The sequence below is a fragment of the Polypterus senegalus genome, chromosome 12 (assembly GCF_016835505.1).
Source record: "Polypterus senegalus isolate Bchr_013 chromosome 12, ASM1683550v1, whole genome shotgun sequence".
Lineage (NCBI taxonomy): Eukaryota > Metazoa > Chordata > Cladistia > Polypteriformes > Polypteridae > Polypterus > Polypterus senegalus.
In genome coordinates, this window is record NC_053165.1 from 34,351,953 (window position 1) to 34,375,979 (window position 24,027).

The 24,027-nt window shown below is 37.0% G+C and overlaps 1 protein-coding gene across 2 annotated transcripts in view; it reads right to left on the reverse strand.

Moving 5' to 3' along the window:
- eif4e3 (eukaryotic translation initiation factor 4E family member 3) overlaps positions 1-24,027 on the reverse strand; it is a 182,532-nt gene that overhangs the window by 51,240 nt on the left and 107,265 nt on the right. For both annotated transcript variants that reach the window (XM_039770792.1, XM_039770793.1), the window contains one exon: positions 17,597-17,663. In XM_039770792.1, coding sequence (XP_039626726.1) covers positions 17,597-17,663 — 67 coding nt within the window. The remainder of the gene's footprint in view (positions 1-17,596; positions 17,664-24,027) is intronic.

The window sequence follows — 24,027 nt, forward strand, 5'->3', positions numbered from 1 at the left end:
AATGAGAAGAATGCTCCTAAATAAATGTTCCTTTAAGTTTATATGTGCTTTTGTTATATTGTTTATATATACAATTTCAGGATTTTTATTTTATTTTTTTTTAACCTTAGACCGGGACCATACATGCTAAATTTAATGACCTTGATATTCAACATAAAAACAAAACCATTTGAAAAAAGTCATAAAAGTAAAAAAAAAAAAAAAAGTCTTGTAATAACCCCCAATAACAATGTAGGGTTGAAAATTTGAATGTCCAAGTATTTCAATTAGTGCTCTGTAAAGAGTTAAGGGCAAATCACGCACTCATGGACATCAGTAGAAATTAAGGGAGAGTGCATTTAAAACTGAAGCCGGAAAGCACTTCTTTTACGCAAAAGTTGTGGGACTCTGAAACCAAGTACCAAGACAAGTAGCTGAAGCAGAGAACTTGACAAGCTTTAAGAAAAAATTGGATGAGATATTGGGATAGCTTTGCTATAAGATAAATAATCAGGCTTTATGGACTGAATGTTCGCCTCTTATTTGTCAAATTTCTTGTGTTCTTATGTTATAAAGTTTAAAAAAATACAAATGCACTCTTTCAGCTGCTAGGACAGCATATTTCTCTGATTTGATTAACATTAATAGAAACCATTTATATTTTTTGTTTTATACGGTTATCAAACTTGCTCTTGCTAATAGCTTTTCATGAAATACTGACGAATTTCTGACATTCTTCACAAATAAGATTTACTTGATTAGAGATACAATTTCATGGATACAGGCACTGTGGCTTGGTCCTCTTACAACTCTTTGTAACTTGAAATAGTTTCCCCCTCAGGCTTTGTCCAGCCTGATAACTGCTTTCAAACCAGCATCCTGTATATTAGGGCCTATACCACATAACCTGTTTTAATGAATCCCTGACCTACTAGATGCAGACCATAAGGTCTTTTATGGTACTGTGGACTCAGAATACCAGTTGCTCTGTGCAAGTCACCAACTTTGTCTTTAGCAAAAGAACCTCAGACCATCATACTTCCCCCTCCATGCTTGGCAGTGTTACAAATTGAGGAACCATCCTCTAAGCAATTCAATGGCGTACAAACACCCTGCATGATTAACCGAAGATTTCAAATGTGGACTTGTCTGTCCATAAGACTTTCTTCCAGTCTACAGTAGTACACATCCAGTATTTCAAGACCCAATTTTGTCTTTTGAGAAATGGCTTTCATCCTGCCACTCATCCTGTCAAACTGTGCTTGAAGCTGTTGTGCTGTGAGGAACCTTACCAGGCAAGCTGGTGATTCTCAGAAGCATGTCTTATGATTGGGTTGTGACTTTTGGTTTACCAGATCTTTACCTATCAGAGTTTCTTCCAGTTTCCAAGTGCGTTTGGATTATGTAGGACACCATAGTCACTGACACTTTATAATATGTTTTGCAATTTCTCTAAGTGAGGGCCTACACTTTTAAGTGCTATAAGGCTCTGTCTCATTTCATTTGTTAACACTACAATCCCTGAAACCTATGAAAAAACTCATAATGCCGGGCCACGTTAAATTCCATTCCACTTCCTCATCGGCGTCTTTTGTTTTGCAAATGTGTCAATCAACACTGACAGCAGGCAGCCTGCTATCCCATTCCCCACTGACGCAGCTTTATTCGTACACAAAGTTCTCCCAGCTCAAGTCCAGCTATCTGGGTGTGACAATTCTAGTGTTACTTGCAGTTTTTTGCCATTAAAACTGGAATTTACAACTTTCTAGGATGTAGAAGGTGTAGTAACACAGTCTACTCCAACTCTACCTTAAGACAGACAGATGGTTTATAAGTAAACAGAAGTTGGAACACCTGTGCAAATTGTTTGCTTCAACGTGGCTAACTAACTCTAATTGCCAGCAGATCATCTGTAGGTTGTAACCTATTAGTGGTTTCCTGAAGAAGTCCCATTTGTAACATTCTGAAATTTTTTTCTTCAGTTTTTGCTAACCTAAACTTTAAATTTAAACATCTGTCAGTTTACTGTTTATATTTTCACCATTTTAGATCATTCACTGTATTTCAATTGATTAAATTTGAAGAAAAACTGAGGTGTCCGAAAACTTTTGGCAGACCGTGTATATATATTGTAGGAGGAGAATGGACATCCAGGCCAGGAAAGAGGACGATTTATGTCCACGACGGAAGGTCAGACAAATGGCCCAGAGGGACAGAAAAATATATCTGTATGATATAGTAGACAGACTAACAGAAGCAGAGAATTGGGAGTTGTACCATTCCTCATACGCCAGGGAGCAGTGGTCCTCATATGGCAACCTAGTCAGGACACTGCAGGGGTGCTTGGGAGTTGGAGTCCATAAGTGCAGAGAATGGTATGTGTACCAGCTGGGGTGGGCTAATATAAACAAAAGTCCAGGACTAATTTTTGATATCAGTCCATTCATGTTTTGTCTCAGTGAGCAGGGCCATGGAAAAATTTTAAAGGGCATTCAAATTCAGGTAAGGGTCAAGCAGGTGGGACTAACAGCATGGAAGAGTTATATCCCATCAAAAATGAAAGTTCATCTTAAAATTTAAATGCTTTATATTTTTTATCTCTTTTCTACAGCATTAACTTTATTAATTCTATGTGTGTTTGTGCGTGACTGGTTAAGGTATTTTAATATTTTATTATTAAGATTAATTTTTATTTATTAAGCATTCTTTTAGAGATCTAAAGGCATCGATACAGGAATTAACTGCTCCACAATGATTATTTTCTTCTTATCAACTTTCTTGGCCTTAACCCTGAGTGTGACTTGAGCTCAGAATTCTACTGTATGTAATTAAGGCTAAACACTAGTCAAACTCTGAGTGGCATTTAATGATCCACTTAAAATTTTTAAGCATGAATAACACTATGGATAATATTCTGCTACCATCTAGTGAATGAAATAAAAATATTCAAATTTTTTTGCAGCATGTTATGTGTTTTGCCACTCCAAGTTAACTCTTCAATATTCATGAGTGGGGCACAGCCTTCAACCGAAACATAATGGACTTTAAATGAGAAGCTGTAAAGTGAGTTTTACAACAAACTGAAACTGAACCATTAGTTGAAACAAGCTATAGTGATGACAATATGAACTGGTCATCAGATACACAAACAGTGAAACTGATGCATATGGCACTTTATGACCGAACTGCCACCATATACCTGGTGACTCAAGTCATTAACACTGTAGCAGGGTGCAGTATTTACTTAGCAAAATGACTTTGATCAAGAAGAATGACAAGAAAGATGTTCACAATACAGCAACTGTAAATGTTTGTCAGGGAAATGTGTAGGTCAGTAAGCCTTGCACTGTGGTAGCCAACTTATATAACATGTGAGGATCAGGCACTGATATTCTACCCAATCACATGCAAGCAACAAAAAAAAAATATAATTAAAGTGTGCAAGGAAACAGGTTTCTACTGTACAGATTGAGATTTCAGGCTGTGTGTTGGTGACTGTTTCAAAACATATCACACAAAGGATATGTATTAAATCTATATCAGTGCAGCAGTTGACACTACATATACCTTTCCTACTGTATTGTTGTTATTCTGGTATCTACATGTTTCTGTTACAAATAACATAATTGTTGAAAAAAAAATAACATTTTGACTCTTCTTTTTCTGAGGATAATCATGACTGTAAGGAGGCTACAATACTGAAAGAACATTTCTAAGCAAACATTTAAATGTAGAAGGAGTAACACATTAAAAATAGCTTGCCCTAATGTTAGAAGTATCAAAAATAAGGTAAGCGAGTTGAAGTTATATGTAAGCAGAGCATAATTATGATATTATAGCAATAACGGAAACTGGCCTAAATAACAAAGATGGGGATGAGTGTAACATAGAGGGATATACATTTTTTAGGAAGGATAAACAGAACAGAAAAGGAGGTGGGGTTGCTGTTTATGCCAATCAGGATTGAACACTAGAATTACCAGAGCCTATGAAAAAACTCATAGATCTCTCCCACCTTAAATCGCTTCGCGCCTCTCCATCAGCGTCTGTTGTCTTGTAAATGTGTCGATAAGCAGCAAACAGCAAGTAGCCTGCTATTCCATCTCCTACCCCACACAGTTTTCTCAGCTCAAGTCTGTTTACCTGAGTGTCAGTTGCTTACAGTAGAGTTGTATAGAGTGAGAAGTCAAGCAAAATGACGCCTTTTATAAATACTATATTATTTGGAACACATGCATTTCATGTATGTTCCGTGTCTACAACGATTTTTGTAAACACATCGTTAAAACAGAAACGTTTTCATGTTTTAGTATATAAATGACAAAATGTAGACATGAAGTGTATAATGTGTGAAGCCTGAAGTCCAAATATCAAAGAAACACTTTCACAAAAGGTACAAATATAACAGAACAAGTGCGCTTTTATTCAAGAATATAACTGCAGAAAAAGAACCTGCGTTCGGGTGCGACATTGACACGCATTTGGTACGACCGCTTCGGTGGCGCAACGCTATCAACTGTTGACTGGTAATCAAAACTTCATGGGTTCGATCCCCAATGAGTCCGTTTTGAGAAGTGAGCTGCTCTTATTCTTCCTATTTTAGAATAAAAACTTACATTTGATTCCAGTTTGTAACAGCTGGTGTAATTTATGATACTTGTAAAGGTTAGCTTTGTTTTTTTTATTCAGTTTTATTCTCTCAGTCGCGTTCACGATTGAACCCCTTACCCCGCATTTGACACAGCTGTTTTCACATAAGGACGCGCTATAACAGAGGTGAACTCAGATCATAACAACAGTTCTAAATCGGAGCAAGAATGTACTTTTGCCACCGCTATACTTTGTATATGTACATGGGAAGCTCTACACTCTACTTGTAACTTTACGTTGTAGGACGTACGTAAATAAATAGGTATGAGATTATTTATCTGGACTTTCAGAAAGCATTTGATAAGATGCCACATGAGAGGTTGGGCATCAAATTAAAAGAAGTGGGAGTTCAGGGTGATGTTTTTAGATGGGTGTAGAATTGGCTCAGACACAGGAAGCAGAGGGTGATGGTGCGAGGAACCTCATCAGAACTGGCCGATGTTAAGAGTGGTGTTCCACAGGGGTCAGTGCTAGGGCTGCTGCTATTTGTAATATATATATATAAATGATTTAGATAGAAATATAAGTAACAAGCTGGTTAAATTTGTATTTGATACCAAGATAGGTGGATTAGCAGATAATTTTTAATCTGTTATATCATTACAGAAGGACTTGGATAGCATATAGGCTTGGGCAGATTTGTGGCAGATGAAATTTAATGTCAGTAAATGTAAAGTATTACACATAGGAAGTAAAAATGTTACATTTGAATACACAATGTGCGGTCGGAAAATGGAGAGTACACCTTATGAGAAGGATTTAGGAGTCATAGTGGACTCTAAGCTATTGACTTCTTGACAGTGTTCAGAAGCCATTAAGAAGGCTAACAGAAGGTTAGGTTATATAACACAATGGGTGGAGTACAAGTCCAAGGAGGTTATGCTCAATTTTTATAATGCACTGGTGAGGCCTCAACTTGACTAGTGTGTGCAGCTTTGGTCTACAGGCTACAAAAAGGACATAGCTGCGCTAGAAAAGGTCCAGAGAAGAGCGACTAGGCTAATTCCAGGGCTACAGGGGTTGAATTATGAGGAAAGATTAAAAGAGCTGAGCCTATATAGTTAAAGCAAAAGAAGATTAAGAGGTAATATGATTGAAGTGTTTTAAAATTATGAAGGAAATTAGTACAGTGGATCGAGACTCTTATTTTAAAATGAGTTCATCAAGAACACGGGGACACAGTTGGAAACTTGTTAAGGGTAAATATTGCACAAACAGTTTTTCTTTATACAAAGAACAATAGACACTTGGAATAAGCTACCAAGTAGTGTGGTAGACAGTAAGATGTTAGGGACTTTCAAAACTCAACTCAATGTTTTTTTGGAAGAAATAAGTGGATAGGACTGGCGAGCTTTGTTGGGCTGAATGGCCTGTTCTCATCTAGAGTGTTCTAATGTTCTAATTTCTAACATTTGGGTGTTATGAATTATATTGATTTCTTGTTGTGGGTGGCATTTCTCATGTGAGCAAATATATTAAAGGGTAAGCCATAAAAGACACTATATACAGCCAATCAATCATTTGGTCATTTAGTAACTTGGGGTTAAGTTGGCCTCACTACTTACACTGTCTGGTGCCCTACACAGTGCTGCTAGGGGGTGTGATAAAGTTGCTGTATAACTCCAGAGCAGGGCACAATACCCAAAGCTTGTGATAGTAAATACTATGAAGTTTATTGAAAATCATTTTGTTTTGTAGTTTACTATACAGTATATGTTGGCTTTGGTGAAATGGTGACTTTCATAATTGGGTATTTCTCTGCACTTTAGAAAAAATGTATGGTTATTCAGTGGAGTTATCCCTATTGCTGAATTACATCTGACATGATTAGGAAAACACGTGAACACCATAAATCAGTAATTGTTTTTTATTAGCAACTGCCAATTGACCCAGTGTGAATAAGCCTGGATGAGTGGTACACGTGTTATGAGAAGCTGTCAAACTGTTCAGAGCAATTTCCAGCTTTGATCCGTACTGACCCATACTCTCTTTTCTGTTTCTTTTTCCGGTTTCTTTGTGGTGGTGGCCTGCGCCACCTCCACCTACTCAAAGCTTCATGATGCTCCAACAGTGATGGATGGATTAAAAGGCAAAACTCTGCGTGACCATCTTCATCAAGCCCTTCCGTGAGAACCCTAATTCCAAACAGGACTGTTTCATTTATGTTAGGTAGAATGCCCAGAGGGGACTGGGCGGTCTCATGGTCTGGAATCCCTGCAGATTTTATTTTTTCTACAGCCGTCTGGAGTTTTTTTTGTTTTTTCTGTCCCCCCTGGCCATTGAACCTTACTCTTATTCGATGTTAATTAATGTTGCTTTATTTTGTTTTCTTATTGTGTCTTTTATTTTTCTATTCTTTATTATGTAAAGCACTTTGAGCTACTGTTTGTAAGAAAATGTGCTATATAAACAAATGTTGTTGTTGTTGTAATTTAGTGAAAAATGCACAGCCAGTCTAATTTGTGCTCATTGCAACGGGTTTTGAGATTTCATTACATACAGTAGATTCAGAAAATATTCAGACTTCTTCACTTTCTGTTGTAGATTTAATTGTAAATGGCTAAATTTACCATTTTTGCTTATCAATCTACACTCTACACTCAATAAACCTTAATGTCAAAGTAAAAACATGCTTTCAGAAAGGTATGCAAATTTCTTAAAAATCAAAATTTGAAATCTCTCATTCACACGGGTCTGAATACTTTGAATGCACTGTATACATAGATTTCAATTTTTGAATTTGGTAAAAGTGAGCAAATACTGCACAAATGCTAGAATTGTATTTATGATTTGTTGTGCATGATTTGCTTCATACTATCAACAGTCTATTTTCTGTAAAACATGTTTTAATAAATTCATAACATGTAATTACATGATGAATCTACTTTTTGTTATTTAAACTTCATCCCTAAACTCTTCCAGACATCCATTGGTATTTCATCTAGTTCTGTTGCCTGTCCAGTCTTCATATTTTTAGTGCCTCTTTTACTTCCTTTGAAATCCATCACAACCTTGTTCTTAGACTTTGTGTTTCTAAAAATCGCTCTCTCTGCTTTTTTGATTTTTTTTATACACCTCCTCCAAAGCAAATGCTTTGTGTCTTGTCATTAGTATCTTTTCCTCCTTGATTGTCTGCCTATATATTTTTATTGTTTGTCATAATGGTCTCCTTGATGTTGTCTTACCTAAAACCTCTTCTATTCTCAATACAACTGGGTTGTAAGAAAGGGAAGTAGTCACTGTAAACAAAGATGCCAGTAAGACCACTCCTTGAGATGGCCCTGAATGGAGCCATGATGTCCTCCACTCAGTCCCTGAGGTTTCATCCCAGAAGCCCCTCTTAGGAGGAAGAGCAGAATGAGATGAGAGAACTTTGTTACATATCTACACTTATTTATAGCAATTGACTTGCTCAAAAACAAACACTGTGGCCAAGCTACAAACTAAATTGTCCCACTAACAAAATGTTAACTGTAAAACCAAAGAAATTATATTATATACTTATTTCTATCACTACAGTGGCCTCAACATCTACTGCATGTAGAATCTCTTGCTACTTGTAACTAGAAGTGGAAAAATACACATTTGTCAGTTTTACTGGATGCAAGAATGGGTGGTGAATTAACTTTGTAGTTGTTTTCATAGGAAGCAAAGCAATTTGCCATCTGGAAACCACTTTTGAAATTTTGAAAAACAAAAGAAAAAACAGTTAAAATTAAGATCGAAGAATTTACCAAACTGCATTTTTAAGTACTTGTGCAAGGAACAAATACAGAGTAATTGAGAAAATTAAGATTCAACAGTAAAGGTCCGTTTATACTGAGGTACATACAATTAAAGACGGTAGCACATGGGAGATGCGCATTCAAGTCTGTTTATACTTCAAGTTGTGCATGACAATCTACGGTAGCAGAATTCCATGGGTTTTCCCACAAATTTCTTTCTATGCTTTTGCATATTGGCCTGGCAGATATTTCCATTAATGCTTGCACAAACTTCATCTTTCCCCAGGGTATGGCCAGGGTGAAATGAATTTAGTGCACAACAGCTCACCATTATGCACTGTTATACACTAAGCTTCTGTGAGAGTGCAATACTGAGAACATGGGGACTTTTCTGTTGACGTGGAATAAGACTCGAAGTTTAAGTTAGAGATTAAAAACAGAGCACTCGCTGTTCAGCTTGAAGATGTTAAGCAAATATTTACAACTCATATTGAAATAGTTGAACAATTGACTTCCACTGCTGATGAAAAGGCAACGGCTGCAAAATCAGAATGAAAAGAGCTCACTGACAAACTGAATCGAAGGTCTCCCTGAAACAAAGTGAAAATCCAAACTCAGTCAAATTCATAGCTGAACTATTCTCTAAAATAACTGGAGAGAACTTCAAATCGGATACTGAGATCTCAGCAGCCTACCGTATATGTGGATCGAATGCCTCAAAATTGAGAAGCCTTATTGTCCGTTTCCACAAACTACAGGCCAAACAAAATTTCATGTTCCTTCTTAGACAGAAAGGAAGGGTTAAATTTGAAAATAACTGCACTTGTATTTTCCTAGATTTCTCCCCTGCAACAGCTACTAAACGTACTGCACAATACAGTATTAAACAGCAACTACGCAGTGCTAATATCACATACAGCCTCTTGTACTCTGCTAAATTAAAAGTGAATACTGAAAGAAACTTTTACACTTTCATCTCTCTGAACGAAGTAGAAAAAGAGCTAGGCAGACTGATCCAGACATCCTTTTGAAACATGATCATAAGTCATACCGTGTTCTGACAAGGGAAAGAAGAGTCCGCTTGCAACTTGGTCCATTTGTAATGCATCATTTGCCATAACTATATATTCCATTTCCTTTTCTACTACCTCCCCCCTTTTTTCCCCCTAATTATTATATTGGAATCTCCTTCAATGAATATGTTTTCTTCTTGGCATCTACAAAGCAATTAGCTATTTGCTTGTCGCCATGGGAACTGTTTACCATCATTCCCTAGGTTTATTGTATTGGGATTATACTATCAAGATACCATAATTTCAAGCTTTTCTACACCGCTGCTGAGGGGTTCATTTGTTCTGGAAGTGCTGTGTCTTTCTGTGTCTATCATATGTAAAAATGTACTACCTTAAGTTAAAACCACAAAATGTCAACAAAAGTTCAGAAGCAATGTTTTTATGACCCAAGAGTGAACTTTGTGAGCCAGAATGTCAAAGGTCTCAATCATGAATTAAAGAGAAAGAAAGTATTCACTCACTTAAGTTAAGGTTTAAATGCCAAGATAGTATTTTTACATGAGACTCACACAATAAGTAAGGACCAGTTTTGGCTACAATAGGATTGGGATTGGTCACATTTTTCACTCCGGGTATACAAAGATAACTAGTAATAATAATTCACAGAACTATCCCATTTGTAGCATCAGATGTATGAAAAATGAAATCAATTTTCTCCAAAGTTCTAGCTTGAAGAACTGAGAAAGTGCTTCCTTCTGTAATACCAGAAGATCAAACCTTATTTATTAAAAGCAGACATTTAGCTTCTAATCTTCGATGTTTGTTTAATATAATATACTCACCCATTAAATCTAACACCCCAGAGATCTTAATATCTTTAGATGGAGAAAAAGCATTTGACATGGTTGAAAGGGGACTTACCTGTTCACCACATTGCCCAAATTTGGGTATGGCCTAAACATATGTTGTGGTGGATGGCCGGGACACCACCACAATGGAAGGATCGGGGAGAGATCTTTTTCAGGACATTTTCTCCCCTGGACCAAAAGAGTCCAGCCCCCTTGACTAGCTGCGGGGGCCAAGTGTTTGGAGCATGGAAGCAAAACCATGCTGGGACCCATGGCCACTGCCAGGGGGCGCCTGGATGTTTGCTGGGCCCAGTTTGGCAGCACTTCCGCCACACCAGGAGGTGCTGCCGGAAGAAGGTCGTTGGAGACCTGGGGTTCTTCCGGGTGTCCTAGAAAAGGGGGCCAGTCACTACTGTTCAACAGCCAGAGTCGAGAGGAAGAAGGACAAAGCCTGTGTGGAGGACTAGAGGCGTAAGGACTGTGCGGTAATTGTTATTATTATATACATTATTTGTCTTGTGCTGAGAAGTGGGGAGTAAATTAAAAAGCATTTCCCCACGGAAGAATAAAGGTGTGTGTTGTGCTGGAACTTGTGTCTCTGCCTGTTTGTCAGGTTAGGGCGGTTGTACGGGCCTGGGCTTCACAATGTGCATGGATCAAACTATTCTATATTAGATCCTGAAGCCACAGTTTGCATTAAAATTATTTTGGATGACTTCAAACAAGAACGCGGTACTCAACAAGGATGTCCCCTATCACCACTGCTTTTGCAATCGCCATTGCCAGTTTACTTTTGAAATGCATCAGGAATAAAGGAAATTTTCAGAGAAGGACTTGAACAGGAAATATTATATGCTGATGATATTGTACTGTATGTATATCTGATGCACAAAATTCTGTTCCAGTAGTCCTAAAAGCACTAGCAGATTTTAAAAAGATATCTGGATTCAAAATTAATTTGAATAAAAGTGTGTTTTTTTTGCAGTGAACTCTCTAGCACATAATACTAGACCGGACACCTTCCCATTTATGTTAGCAGATCAGTTTAAATATCTAGAGGTAAATATCACAAGTAAATATAAAGCTCTTTCCAAAAAAATTTTGCAGTCTGCATGGAAAAAATTAAACAAAATGTGAACAGCTGGTAGAATCAACACTGTTAAGATGAACATTCTTCCCAAGTTTATTTTCCTATTTCAAACTATCCTAATATATATTAACAAATCTTTTTTAAGAATTTAGATTCAATCATAACCTAATTTATTTGGAATTCTAAACATTCACACATCCAAAGGGCAACTCTAGAAGGACCTAAAGTAGATGGGGGCATGACACTGCCTAACTTTCAATTTTATTACTAGGTAGCAAATATACAGGCCATAAAGACCTGGGGCCTCATGCATAACGCCATGCGTAGAATTTACACTATAACATGGCGTAAGCACAAAAAAATCTAGATGCATAAATCTGTGTGAACGCCAACTTCCATGTTCGTCCGCTACATAAATCCCGGTGAGCAAAATGTAACCCACGTGCAAGCGCCTATTGTCCCGCCCAGTCTCCTCCCAGAATTACACCTCTTTGAATATGCAAATCAATATAAATAGCCCTTAAGCTCAGTGTTCTGTGAAAAGGCAATGGCAAAAGCATGGAGGGGGGGGGGAATAGAAGAAGTTCAGTGAATACCAAGTGAAGGCAAGGAAAAACATACTATTTGTTGGTTTAAACAGTGGTATAAACAAAAAAGGAAGTTGATTGAGTGACATAGAGGGTCAGAGAAACTCAAAAGCTCAAGTTCACAAAGTTGCACAGTGCCCGAAATAAAAAAAAAAAAAGAAGTTGTCAGATATTAAAGTCACCACGAAAAGGTGAGTCATAGTCCACCGTCTGAGTTTCATTAGAAAGTTTATTAGGATACAGAGAAAAAAAAATAGGCACACAGTGGGTAAAAAAGCACGTAATGTCAACTTTAATCTTGAAATTTCCACTTTAATCACATAGTTTATTTTGTCGTTAAAGTAGAACATCATAAACATCATCTTAAAATCGTTTAATTTACAAGTTTCTCAAATCTCATCGTAACTAAAGAAGCACGTTAAACGCTTTGTTTTGTATTTGATCTTCTATGTGCTCTGTGTGTGTGAATCACTACGTGCTTCTGGGCTTTCTCTTCCTCTGACAGGACACAGAATCCACTACATTCGTAAGATTACAGCTCTCTGAATAATTAAAATACTGAGATGTATACTTGATATCATTTTCATGATGATAGAGTTAAAGCATGTTATTAAACATGGGAAAACAGTGGTGCAGTAATTGTGCATGACCTTCGATGAAATAATTTATTGCAGCAGTACTGTCTCTTTCAAACATACTAACCCCCAATTCCTGTCCTTACTTTTCTTTCTCCAAATACCCAATCAGCTCTGTAATAGACGTTAAGCCATCTGTAAGCTTAGAACGCAGATTCTTCAAAACTTTTAAGGAACACTGAAACATCTTCGTAGTATATGTTAATTATTCTATCCTTCCAGTGTCACGCCAGTCCCAGCAAGCATACAGTGCGAGGCAGGAACAATCCATGAACGGAGCGCCAGATACATGCTAGCGCAGTGACACAGTGTTCTCACATGTTTAATTATTAACAATATATATTATTTAAATGAAGTTAAAGTTTTATCTGAATAATATAATAAACATATTTTGCTGTATTTCATCTTAAAAATGATACCATCATCATATGTAAATACGCGCTTTATAAAGTGGCTCTGGTTGTGCATTATTATAACTGTAGTGCAAGTTTACAGTGAGGTGATTGTACTAATAAGTATAAACAGTTCTACAAGGAGCACTTGATGGACTGATTGAGTGCGTTTATGGTTCTTGGGATGAAACTGTTTAGAGCAGCTACAGTATTTGGAATAGTTTGGCCATTCCATGGACCACTATATTTATAAGTTAATTACAATCAGATGCATTAAACTAATAAACAATATGAGGTTAATTTCAGTGTATTTATAAAGCCGCGTCAGGGATGTGGATCTAAAAAAGAAAGGAAAACCACACTAGAACAGTAGCACTGCTTGGACGCTGAGTGCCACTAGTCTGCAAAACCGAGTGCAGAACTTGCTTACGCCAGGGTATGAGCTACTATGGAAATGTGCATGGCTTTACGCCAAGTTTACATTTTATACATCGCGATTTGAACGTGGAAACAGGCTTACGCAACATTTTTGCGCGTATGCACCGTTTATACATGAGGCCCCTGGACATTGACACAAATCAATGAATATACACAAGCCTACTTTGCAATAGAATTAAAATCGTGCAGTACCTCTTTATATTCTCTGCTTTGTGCCCCAGTAAATACAAATTATCGTCAATACACTAATAATCCAATTGCCCTTCATTCACTCAGAATATGGAACCAAAGTAGGAAGCACTTTAAGACAGAGAAGCTCTTATCTGTAGCAACTCTACATGACAACTACTCTTTTCCACTTTCTCAAACACACACAGTATTTAATGCTTAGAAAATATCTGAGATTAAAACATTTAGAGACATCGATAATGTTTTTACATCCAACAATTAAACTTCAAATTTAACTTCTCATCAACACAATGTTTTCAGTACTTTCAGGCTAGAAACTTTGCTAAACTGAACCTGCCCAATTTTCCTCATGTTCCACCTATTTTTATTCCAGAAAGAAATACTGATCAGTCTTGAAGACGCAGATAACATCACCACAATTTATAAAAACATTTTAAATTCCCTTCCTTTCAAAAATCCCATGGCATAATGGTCTAAGGATCTTTCACTTAACATTTCAGAAAAGAAGTGTAAAGCAGCCATGCACAGAATACATTATAGCTCTATATGTGCAAAGCACTCAATTATTTAATTTACATTTTTTTATTGAGCACATTTATCCTGATTAAAACTATCCAAAATATTTATAAGCCCAAATGCAACCTGTGAATGCTACAATCTAACTCCAGCCTCACTGTGCCACAAGTTTTGGGCATGCACCAAAATAACACTGTTTCGGACAAAAATCTTTGAATGCCTAATTCAAAGCCTTGGTGTCACAATCACTCCTAAAAGCTGTGTTTAGTATACAGGGTAGGATTCAAAAGTAATGAGCCTTTGTTGAAAACGACAAATTTATTGAGCAAATCGGTACAACTACTTAATAGTCTTCAAAATAGGCACCTCCTGCATCAATACACTTTTGTAGGCGGCTTTTCCATGACTCAAAGGCGTCCACGTAGGCCTGTTCCGGAATGGTTGCAAGGGCTGCCTTGACATTTGCTTGGATGTCCTCGATCGAGTCGAAGCGTTTTCCTTTCAGCGCTGATTTTAAGCACGGAAACAAGAAGAAGTCAGAAGGCGACACGTCCGGACTGTAGGGAGGCTGGGGGACCACCGGAACGTTCACCTGGGCCAGGTAGGCGCTCATGATGAAGTCGGTGTGGCTGGGCGCGTTATCGTGGTGAAGCTTCCAGCTGTCCTTGATGTCCCTTCGCTTGCCGTGACGCTTCTTTTCAGCCTTTCCAGGACTTCCAAGTAGTAAGCAGCATTCATGGTCTGTCCTTGCGGGACAAACTCGTAGTGGATGATCCCCTTCACTCTGAAGAACTTGATGGCGTACCGTTGCTCTAACGAACTTTCCATTCCGCCGTGTAACGCACTACCGCACAGGGTTTCAAGTCAAGGCCGATCCGTAGGAGCTCCGTTGCGTTATGAAGCCAACACCCACCGTCACTGGCAAGTGGGGCGCGCGGCAAGCTATGTTCGCGTCAGAACAAAATGAGGCTCATTACTTTTGAATCCTACCCTGTACTCCCAGACAGGCTTAAAGTGGAGAAGGTCAAGCAAATCGTAACTGCCTTTACCTCACTACTAGAATGCAGACTTATTTTTCTCAATTGGAAGAATCCCAACCCACCACCTTTAAGTCAGTGGGGTTCGGACGTCCTATACTATTTGAAAATGGAAAAAATCTAATTATCACTCAGAGAATCTGTTGAAAACTTTTTAAAAATATGGCAGGATCTAATCAATAACATTTTAGAATAAACTTCCTTCCTTGCTGCTTCAAAGATTTGCTTTGTTGGCTGGTTCTCCTCTCTTTCTTTCAGGTGGGGATTACATTTTGTTTTGTTAAGTTTGATTTGATTGTACAGATTGTTATTTGCTGTTAATTAAATTTACTCAAAAACTGGAGTGTCATCTTCCTTGATTTGCAGCCATTTGTAGCTCCTGTATTACATAAAGCAGAATATTAGGCATTTATTTTTGAATAAGCAAGATAGGCACAATAATACTAAAAACTCCTTTGGGTACAACTGGTTAAATTTTATTTTAGCATTGCATCCTGCAGAAGGCACTAGCTTCCTCTAGTAAAAGTGTTCTGTTAATAACAAGGTGGTAGGGTTAATTTTCAATTATTTGTATCTTTCCTCAGAGGTTCACTGTATTTTATACAGCTTTTTCAGTGTCCTTCAACATAATTAAATCTACTAATCAAGTAGATTATCTTTTTTTTGTTTAGTTACCATTTTTACCTGTACAAAGTAACCTTCACCACAGTTAATACATCAGTCATTGCACACACAAGTAAACACAAGTAGTATTTATTATGTTCACATTTTCAAGGCCTAACAATATTTCTAAACTTCACTACTGCTACACTGGTCACAAGAGGAATGCTATACATGGACCTTAGCAACTAAACTATAGATTAGCTGCCAGAAAACAGTCACTAGGATAATAGATCATAGCAATACCCTAAACATGGGACTACAGTGGTGCCTGAAAGTTAGTGAATGCTTCAGAATTTTCCATATTCCTGCATAAATATGATTTGAAATATCATCAGATTTTCACACATGTCATAAAAGCAGATATGGAGAACCCAGCTAAAAAAATAAACAAATGACCAAGTATGATATTTTTTTCTTATTTGTTTAGCTGGTCTGAACATATCTACTTTTAGGAACTGTGTGAAAATCTGAAGATGTTAAAAGTCATATTCTGAGCACCACTGTAACTATGTTAAGAAAGCAAGATTTGTTATGGGATGTACTCTTGACTCCCTGTAGGCAGTGTGATATATCGGGGCGTAGAGGTCATCAAACTCAGACACAGACAGGCACAGTGACACACAAGTGCAAAACCACCACACATTTCTTTCTTTTTTCCCTTGTTGGAAAACGTCTTCCCCGCTCCCCACAAGTATAACACAGTCCCAGCAATACTGCTCAGTCCCTTCTCTCTCTCTCTCTCTCTCGAATCTGCCGCCTCCACTCCTCTCCAAGCAAGCTTTGTCTTGCCCCAGCAGGGTTGAGCTTGTAAGCTCCAAAACGATGGCCCTGATGTAATCCTGGGGGTTTGCCCTCTCATGTTCAGGGTGAGGTATTGCCATGGATATGTTCTCTCCCTCGGTCCTTTGATCATAGGGGTATCCTGGCTGGCCAAGGGCCTCGGCCGCCCGCCACAGTAGAAGTGAAGGAGAGAAAGACAACAAAACTGAGTGCCATTATGAACAAAGCTCTACATTGTCTCTGTGACACACTAACATGCTGCATTTTCAGCCAACGAATTATTCAATAGAATTGTGTCAAGTAATGCTATATGGGCTCCTTTACACCAACAACAATATGCCTGCATAATGCCTTACTATGACTGTGACTGCGAAGACAGAAGATTTTATTTCTTTTTAGTCATTCTGGTGTGTGTCTATTTATTTATTTACTTACTAGATGTGATACCTGTTTAAAATGGGTTTAAATCTAAGCAATAAACATAGCCATCTGTGTTACTGTTTGCACTGTATCCATCTAATGCATATATCACTATTATATGCCATTTGGTATGGGATTAGTAAAAGCATTGTTGATGTTTATGATGCGCCATCTATTGAAATGGCAGAGACATAGCAACTGGACAAACCCAGAGACACTTACCCTTTTATTAAGTTGAATTTATTTAATGAACTTCTGTGAAAAACCAAAAGTACCCTAGGGGTCAAATACATTTCTACCTAAAATTCTTTTAAATTTATAAAATCATTGCAAAAGAGTTCTGTTAGGATGAAATGAATCCATGAATATTAAGTTAAAATACTTTTTCAAGCCATCAATGAGAGTACAAACACCCTACTACACAGTAAATTTATATATTTACAATGTTTACATTAATAAAATGCTTGCAAAAAAAAGTTAAATATTGTACATTTATCATGGCTTGTTTAAAATCTTATTATTCCAAATTGATAATAGCAAAAGGCAGCACTGATGGTTAAAGTATTCCAAATACAAAACACTTCAAATAAAGAGTATTACAAGATTTTAGACTAGTTTAAGAGGTCATAATTACCTGATGCACAGAAGTCAACAAATTGTTCACCAATTGTAGCAAGCAAAAGCTCTATCCAAACTGCAGACTTGTATATAAATGGAGAGATGGAGAGAGAGAGAGAGAGAGAGAGAGAGAGACAATTACATTTATTTTTCACAATATTCACTTTTTTAAATTCCATATTAATTATTAATTGCATGTGTTACAGAAAAAAAAGATACTAATTTAACTATGCTAACATTTATGAAAAACTTCATAATGATAGAAAAAGAAAAGTAAAATACCTGTACATTTAAGATATAATCGTTTTTATACATTTAACCAATTAAAATAATAAAAGGAACTCTTAATTTGAGTGTAAATATATGCATTTTGAAATTATCATAAACACTAAAACATCTTCAGTCATTCAAAAGTAAACACAAAAAGCACCATTTACTTAACAAAGGCTATTTTCAGTACCTTAGTTAAGGTTCTGAAAAAATGTATTTATTATTCATTTACTATTATGTAACAAGACCTTAAAACCCACTTACTTGGGTCATTGTAACACTTCCAATGTGACTGCTAAGAAAGCTTAACTCTGGGGAGGTCTAAGGGCTCATTTATACTTCATGCTCAGAAAGCGTACATGCACACATCATGGCTGCCACGGGTTCCCAGCGTTCATTTGATGCATCCTCTGAGCAGGTCTTCAGAAATTAAGGTGACGCGTGCGCGAGTTGCAGTACCAGCCAAAAGTGGGGGTGGGGGATGGGATTTCTGGGGGGGTCAAAGTGTGCTAAAAGTTGGAACATGACGTCAGAGTCTTTGTTAACTATCTACATGTGACAGAAATCTTCTAAGTGGATCACACGGGATCGATGTGTGCATTTCGATGTTTAATGAATGGTTCGATGTGGTGAAGCAAAATGCTGACATACACATGCATCCATGGTGCTTTTATATTCAAACATCACATATTCCAGATCATAATGACACGATACATTTTAAAAGTCTAACATACCACCTTTTGTGCCGTCTTTTTTTAAATTTTTTTGCAACTTCACAACAGCAAAATAATGCACAGCATTGTATTTGAGCCACAAGAAAAAAAAATTAAGGACATGGTGAAAACATGTATTTTGTGATTAAAGTGCAAATTTTGGCTTTAATCTCGAAATGTTCACTTTAACCTTGTAGCTTACTTTATTATTACAGCAGATCATCTTAAACGTCATCCCAGTTTTTAATCTCTACGAGCTTCTTGGACCTGACAGCAGCGGGAAGCAGCAATAGATCATCACAAAGAACACATTAAATGTATGATATTTCAACTGTCTTCAAATTTATCATTAGATATATACTTGATATCACTTTCATGATGAAATGCAATAAAGTATGTATGTTACATTTTACAGATAAATTGTTAATTTCGTTTAAATAATGAATACTGTTAATAATTACACACATGGGGGTGACACGGTGGCGGAGCGGTAGCGCTGCTGTCTCACAGGGAGTCACGTCGCTGGTATTCCCTGCTTGGAGTTTACAGGTTTTCCAGCTGGGTTTCCAAACTGTGCTCCGGTTTCCTTCCAAAGACATGCAGATTTGGGGATTTGGTGCCGCTAAAATGACTCCAGTGTATGTGTGTGCTTGTATTCACCTTGCGTTTAGCTGAGGCCCCGTCCAGAGATTGTTTCTGCCTCGCGCCCAATGCTTGCTGGAATGGTCACATTCCTGGATTGATGGATTTAATCATTAAACATCCTTTTCAGAGATATTGCGGTAAGGTGTCATCGAAATTTAATGGGTGTTCCAGGCAATTCACAGCACAGAGAAGCCGAACCTGTTCTCATCGTGATAACATCTCGCACTGCCACCTGCTGGATTCCTTCAGATTTATGTAAAGTATGTGCGCAAGTATAAACAGTCAAATACTCACATAGCAGGAGTGTCTGCTGCAGTATGCGTTGCATTAAGTATAAACCCAGCCTAAGGAGGCTTAACTGAGACATTTCTCTTGATAGTACTTATTTAATATAAAACTTGGGAGTCCTTCATATTAACAAGTAATTTTATATCATTTCAATATGCCACACTACACAGAGATGAACAACTTATCTACTAATGTTTATGAAGACCAAAAGAAGCATGTTAAGTTCTTGTTACAAAAGGGTAAATTAATAATAAATGCATTTTTGCAGTACCTAAACTAAGCTCCATTTTCCACTGCACTGAAATGCAATAAGCATACAGAACATGCAGTTTCTGCTTTATTCACAATCATTTCCTTAATATATGTTACTTGTACAATAAATGTTACTTGTACATTGTATATTCTAATTGAAAACATACAATGTCATGCTACCAAACATATTTATAACCTTAATTCAATCAAATAACAAACTTGAATGTCACCTAAACTGAAACATAACTATAGATTAGAACAGAATATAATTTGAGGCAGGGGAAGGGTAAACAAGTTTTACTGTTACCATCCTACCAGTAATATTATTGTTAACTAAATTCTGAAGTTCTAAATCTAATTCTGCCTTAAATATACAAAATAGAACATGTGCAGGTTACATTTTGTTTTCTGGATGATAACTACAAAACAACACAGTTTTCACTTCATGGGTATTAACCACTTATACTGCTACTTTCAGTTGCTTGTGTATGTTGCCATAAACCCATAAATCAATCAAATGCAATGGTATTTTTTAGATACCCAAGGGTATCTTATTTAAATTAAATAATAACTTTACATGTTGTCTGCTTTCTTTCATTAGTAAAATATGTGATTTGCACACATATATACCAAAGTGAACAGTGCATTAGAGCTGAGCAAGTCTGATCTGAGCAAGATCCCAGTGACATCGAGCCATATACAAAAAAAAGCTTGCTATCATTGAACAGCTGAGTTTCTGATCTTTCAAAAGATGTAGTATAGTTATCAATGATTGTTTTTTTATAATGTGTATCAGCTGCATGTAAAAGTCACTTAATAAATGCAGTGTGTGAGGGTGCACCAGAGTGCATTTTAGGTGCACATTAGGCTCATATATCAGTGAGAATACCACAAGTATTTGCTCAAAAAGCAAACAAGGCTTTGATAATTCTAAGGAAATGTCTTATTCAAAAGCAAGTAAACATATAATCGAGGAAGTCATAGAAAAGTTGCAGAACAGCACAGATACAGAACATAAAGATCCTGAGTAAGATTCAGGTAACAGTTTTGACAATGCATTGGATTACTGGTATTATGGTTTTCTTTCTTTTGTTTTTTTTATACTGTTTGTAACTCTGAATGTTAACAAAAAGGAAACTTTGTGACAAACAGCATAACTTGGAAGTGGAGCAGCCAAGTGCTCCACAGTTAAAGCATAAAGGGTTTGATTACTATTACCTGGTTGCCAGCTTCTGCACATTTTTCCCTGTGTCAGCGTTAGTTGTCTGGCATACACTTTGTGGAAAACAGCATAAATTTTAAACATCACAGTAATGTGGTTCACAGCTCATGTTTAATGGGTTTGATTACTATGGGTAATAGAACCCCCGCTGCTGCACATTTTCCCTTTGTGTGTTCATTGTAGGGGTATGAAACTTCACCTCCTGCATGTCAAATAAGTGTAGTTAGGGTGACTGGACCATCTAAACTGGCCCTTGTGTGAGTGGTTTAGGCATCTGTATGACAAAGTCTATCATCTTGTCCAGAGCTGTTTCCTGCCTTGTGCACGGGGCTGCACCTACCTCCTAATCCCACAATACTGGAAGAACCTGGTATGAAAATGTACACGTTTAATGTTCTTGGTTTACTCCAGATGTGAAGTGCAAATATGTCTGAAAGAGGTCTGTTAATCAAAATATCCACAAACTACCCAGCTCTATCATGATTTCTATAACACAAATAAACAAAGATTCCTTTTATTCATAAGCTCTTTCTCCCACCCACTAATGAATGGCAAAAAATACATTGATGAAGCAGCATGCAGATTCCAGTTGCAGAAAAAAAAAATCCACATTAACATTTTTAATAGACAATTATATATATTTTTTAATTTATGATGAATGATTCTCATAAATTCTATTAATTTGATTTGAAAATTGAGTACATACAAAGGAAAACGAAAAAGAAACTTATAAATGTGTTTTAGCTGTTAAGCTATTACTGGGTATGTTACACAAACAGATTTGTAGATTTTTCACGAAAGGCCTAAACTATACTTTTTTTTTTGTAGATTCATACATACATACACAGAATAGTCATTTTCTAATATAGTGTACTTTTATAAGGATGGAATTTGATTCCAAAAAGCTGAACCCATAAGGCAGCAGTGTTAATACAGGTGCCACTGTTCTGCCCTAATTGAATATACAATGCTCTCCATAATGTTTGGAACAAAGACACATTTTCAACTTGATTTATCCTCTGGTCCACAATTTTAAATTATAAATCAAACAATTCAGACAAGATTAAAGTGCTCAATGCAGACTTTCAGTTAAGGGTACCTGCATACATTTTGGTCATTCCATGTAGAAATGACAACACCTTTTATACATGGTGTTCCATTTCATAGCACCATAATGTTTGGGACATAGCAATGGAGGTATTTTAAAATAACCATATTTAGTACTTTGTCGTATACCCCTTGCAAACAATGACTGCTAAATCTGCTAAAAGTCTGTGATTCATACACATCACCAGGTGCTGAGTATCTTCACTGGTGATGCTCTGTCAAATCTCTATTGCAGTCATATTCAGCTCCTGCTTGCTTCAGAGACTTATCTACTTGAGCTTTCTCTTCAGCATAAGAAAGGCATGGCCAACTGAAAAATTCTTCAATTGTCAAGACAGTCACCCAACATAAATCCATTTTTTAGCTTGGAAAAACTCCTTTGTTACCTTAGCAATATGTCTGCGATCATTATCTTCTTGTAGGATTAAGCACCATCCAATGAGTTTGGAGGCATTTTCTGGAATTTGAGCAGGTAAGATGTTTCTATACACCTCAGAATTCATTGAAAATATCTCTTAACAGTTTTATTCTTGTTTTTCAGCTTTCTGACAGCTTCTCTCACTTTCATTGGCACAGCTCTTGTCCTCATGTTGAACAATGGCAACTACAGATTCCAAAGGTAGTCTGTAGATAGAAGCAAGCCTAGGAATCTTATGACTGCAATAATAAAGCATTGAGACACAACTGAGTAATCACAAACATCTGTGACACTAATTGTCCAAAACATTATGGTGCCCTGAAATGTGGGGACCATGTGTAAAATGTGTTGGAATTTGTACATGCTGTGACCGAAATTTATGCAAATACCCTTAAAGTCTGCAATGCACACTTTAAATCACGTCAACATCTTTTGATTTGTAATTTTAAACTGGAATCATTGGGGTAAATCAAAGAAACATACAGTATGTTTTGTCTCAAAAATTATGGAGGGCATTGTATATGAATTCAAAATGATGAATTTCTAAATGACTTAATGGCACAATGAGGGAAAAAGACATCTTGGATATCAAAAACGTCAATCATATGAGCTTGGCTTTATTGCCTAAGAGGGTTGTGGTTTTGCTTTCCATATGTTATTACTTAAACTGTCACAATTTATTACTAATTAAGCAGGCTCAATTTCCATAGCACCATTTATACTCCAAACAACAATATGCTTTGAGTATTATAGTCAAATTAGGTGTGCAGAAGCCTATTCCAGCATCCTTAGGTATAAGCCAGTAACCAGCTCTAGACACAATGCAGCAAACTGAAAACCTTTTTCAGACTGTGATCTCAGTTTATAGAAAGAGCCACATGTCCCTTGTAGGTCAGGTCAAGTGGAAACTTCTTTTTTGTGATCAAAAGTTTTTTGAAGCAAACAGCAACACTACTATAAATTAAAAATATAGTAATCAACAGCTGCCAAGAAAGAATTATCAATCAAGTTCAAAGGACCTTGTTTCCAAGACCCATCACTCTTCTACTCCACCATACCAGACCTACACAAGGATAAACCTCAACAACTTTGTTAAGGATGCCCATGGGAGCCAGCAAGACAGATGCAACCCACATAACATGTTCCTAGGCTCAGAAATTAATGAATAAGATGCTTATTTTTTAACAACAACACATCTAGCAATGGATCAGCAATGTCAAAGATTGCTATTTAGTAAGTTGGCACCATCTTGCCTGAAGAAGGGGACTGAGTTGTCTTGGAAGCTTGCATATTGTAATCTTTTTAGTTAGCCAATAAAAGGTGTAATTTTGCTTGCCTTTTCTCTACATTCATAATGGCTAACATGGTACAACACCCTAGTACTATAATCCTAGGGACGAAGAGTTCAAGAAGAATGAAAAAGAGGCATTCCAGCATGAGCTTGAGGAGGAGGGGAGGGGAGACAAGATGAGAGAGAGTCATAAGGTTTCCAGCAAGAGGCCAAAATTATCTGTATTGAAGTGGGAGTAGAG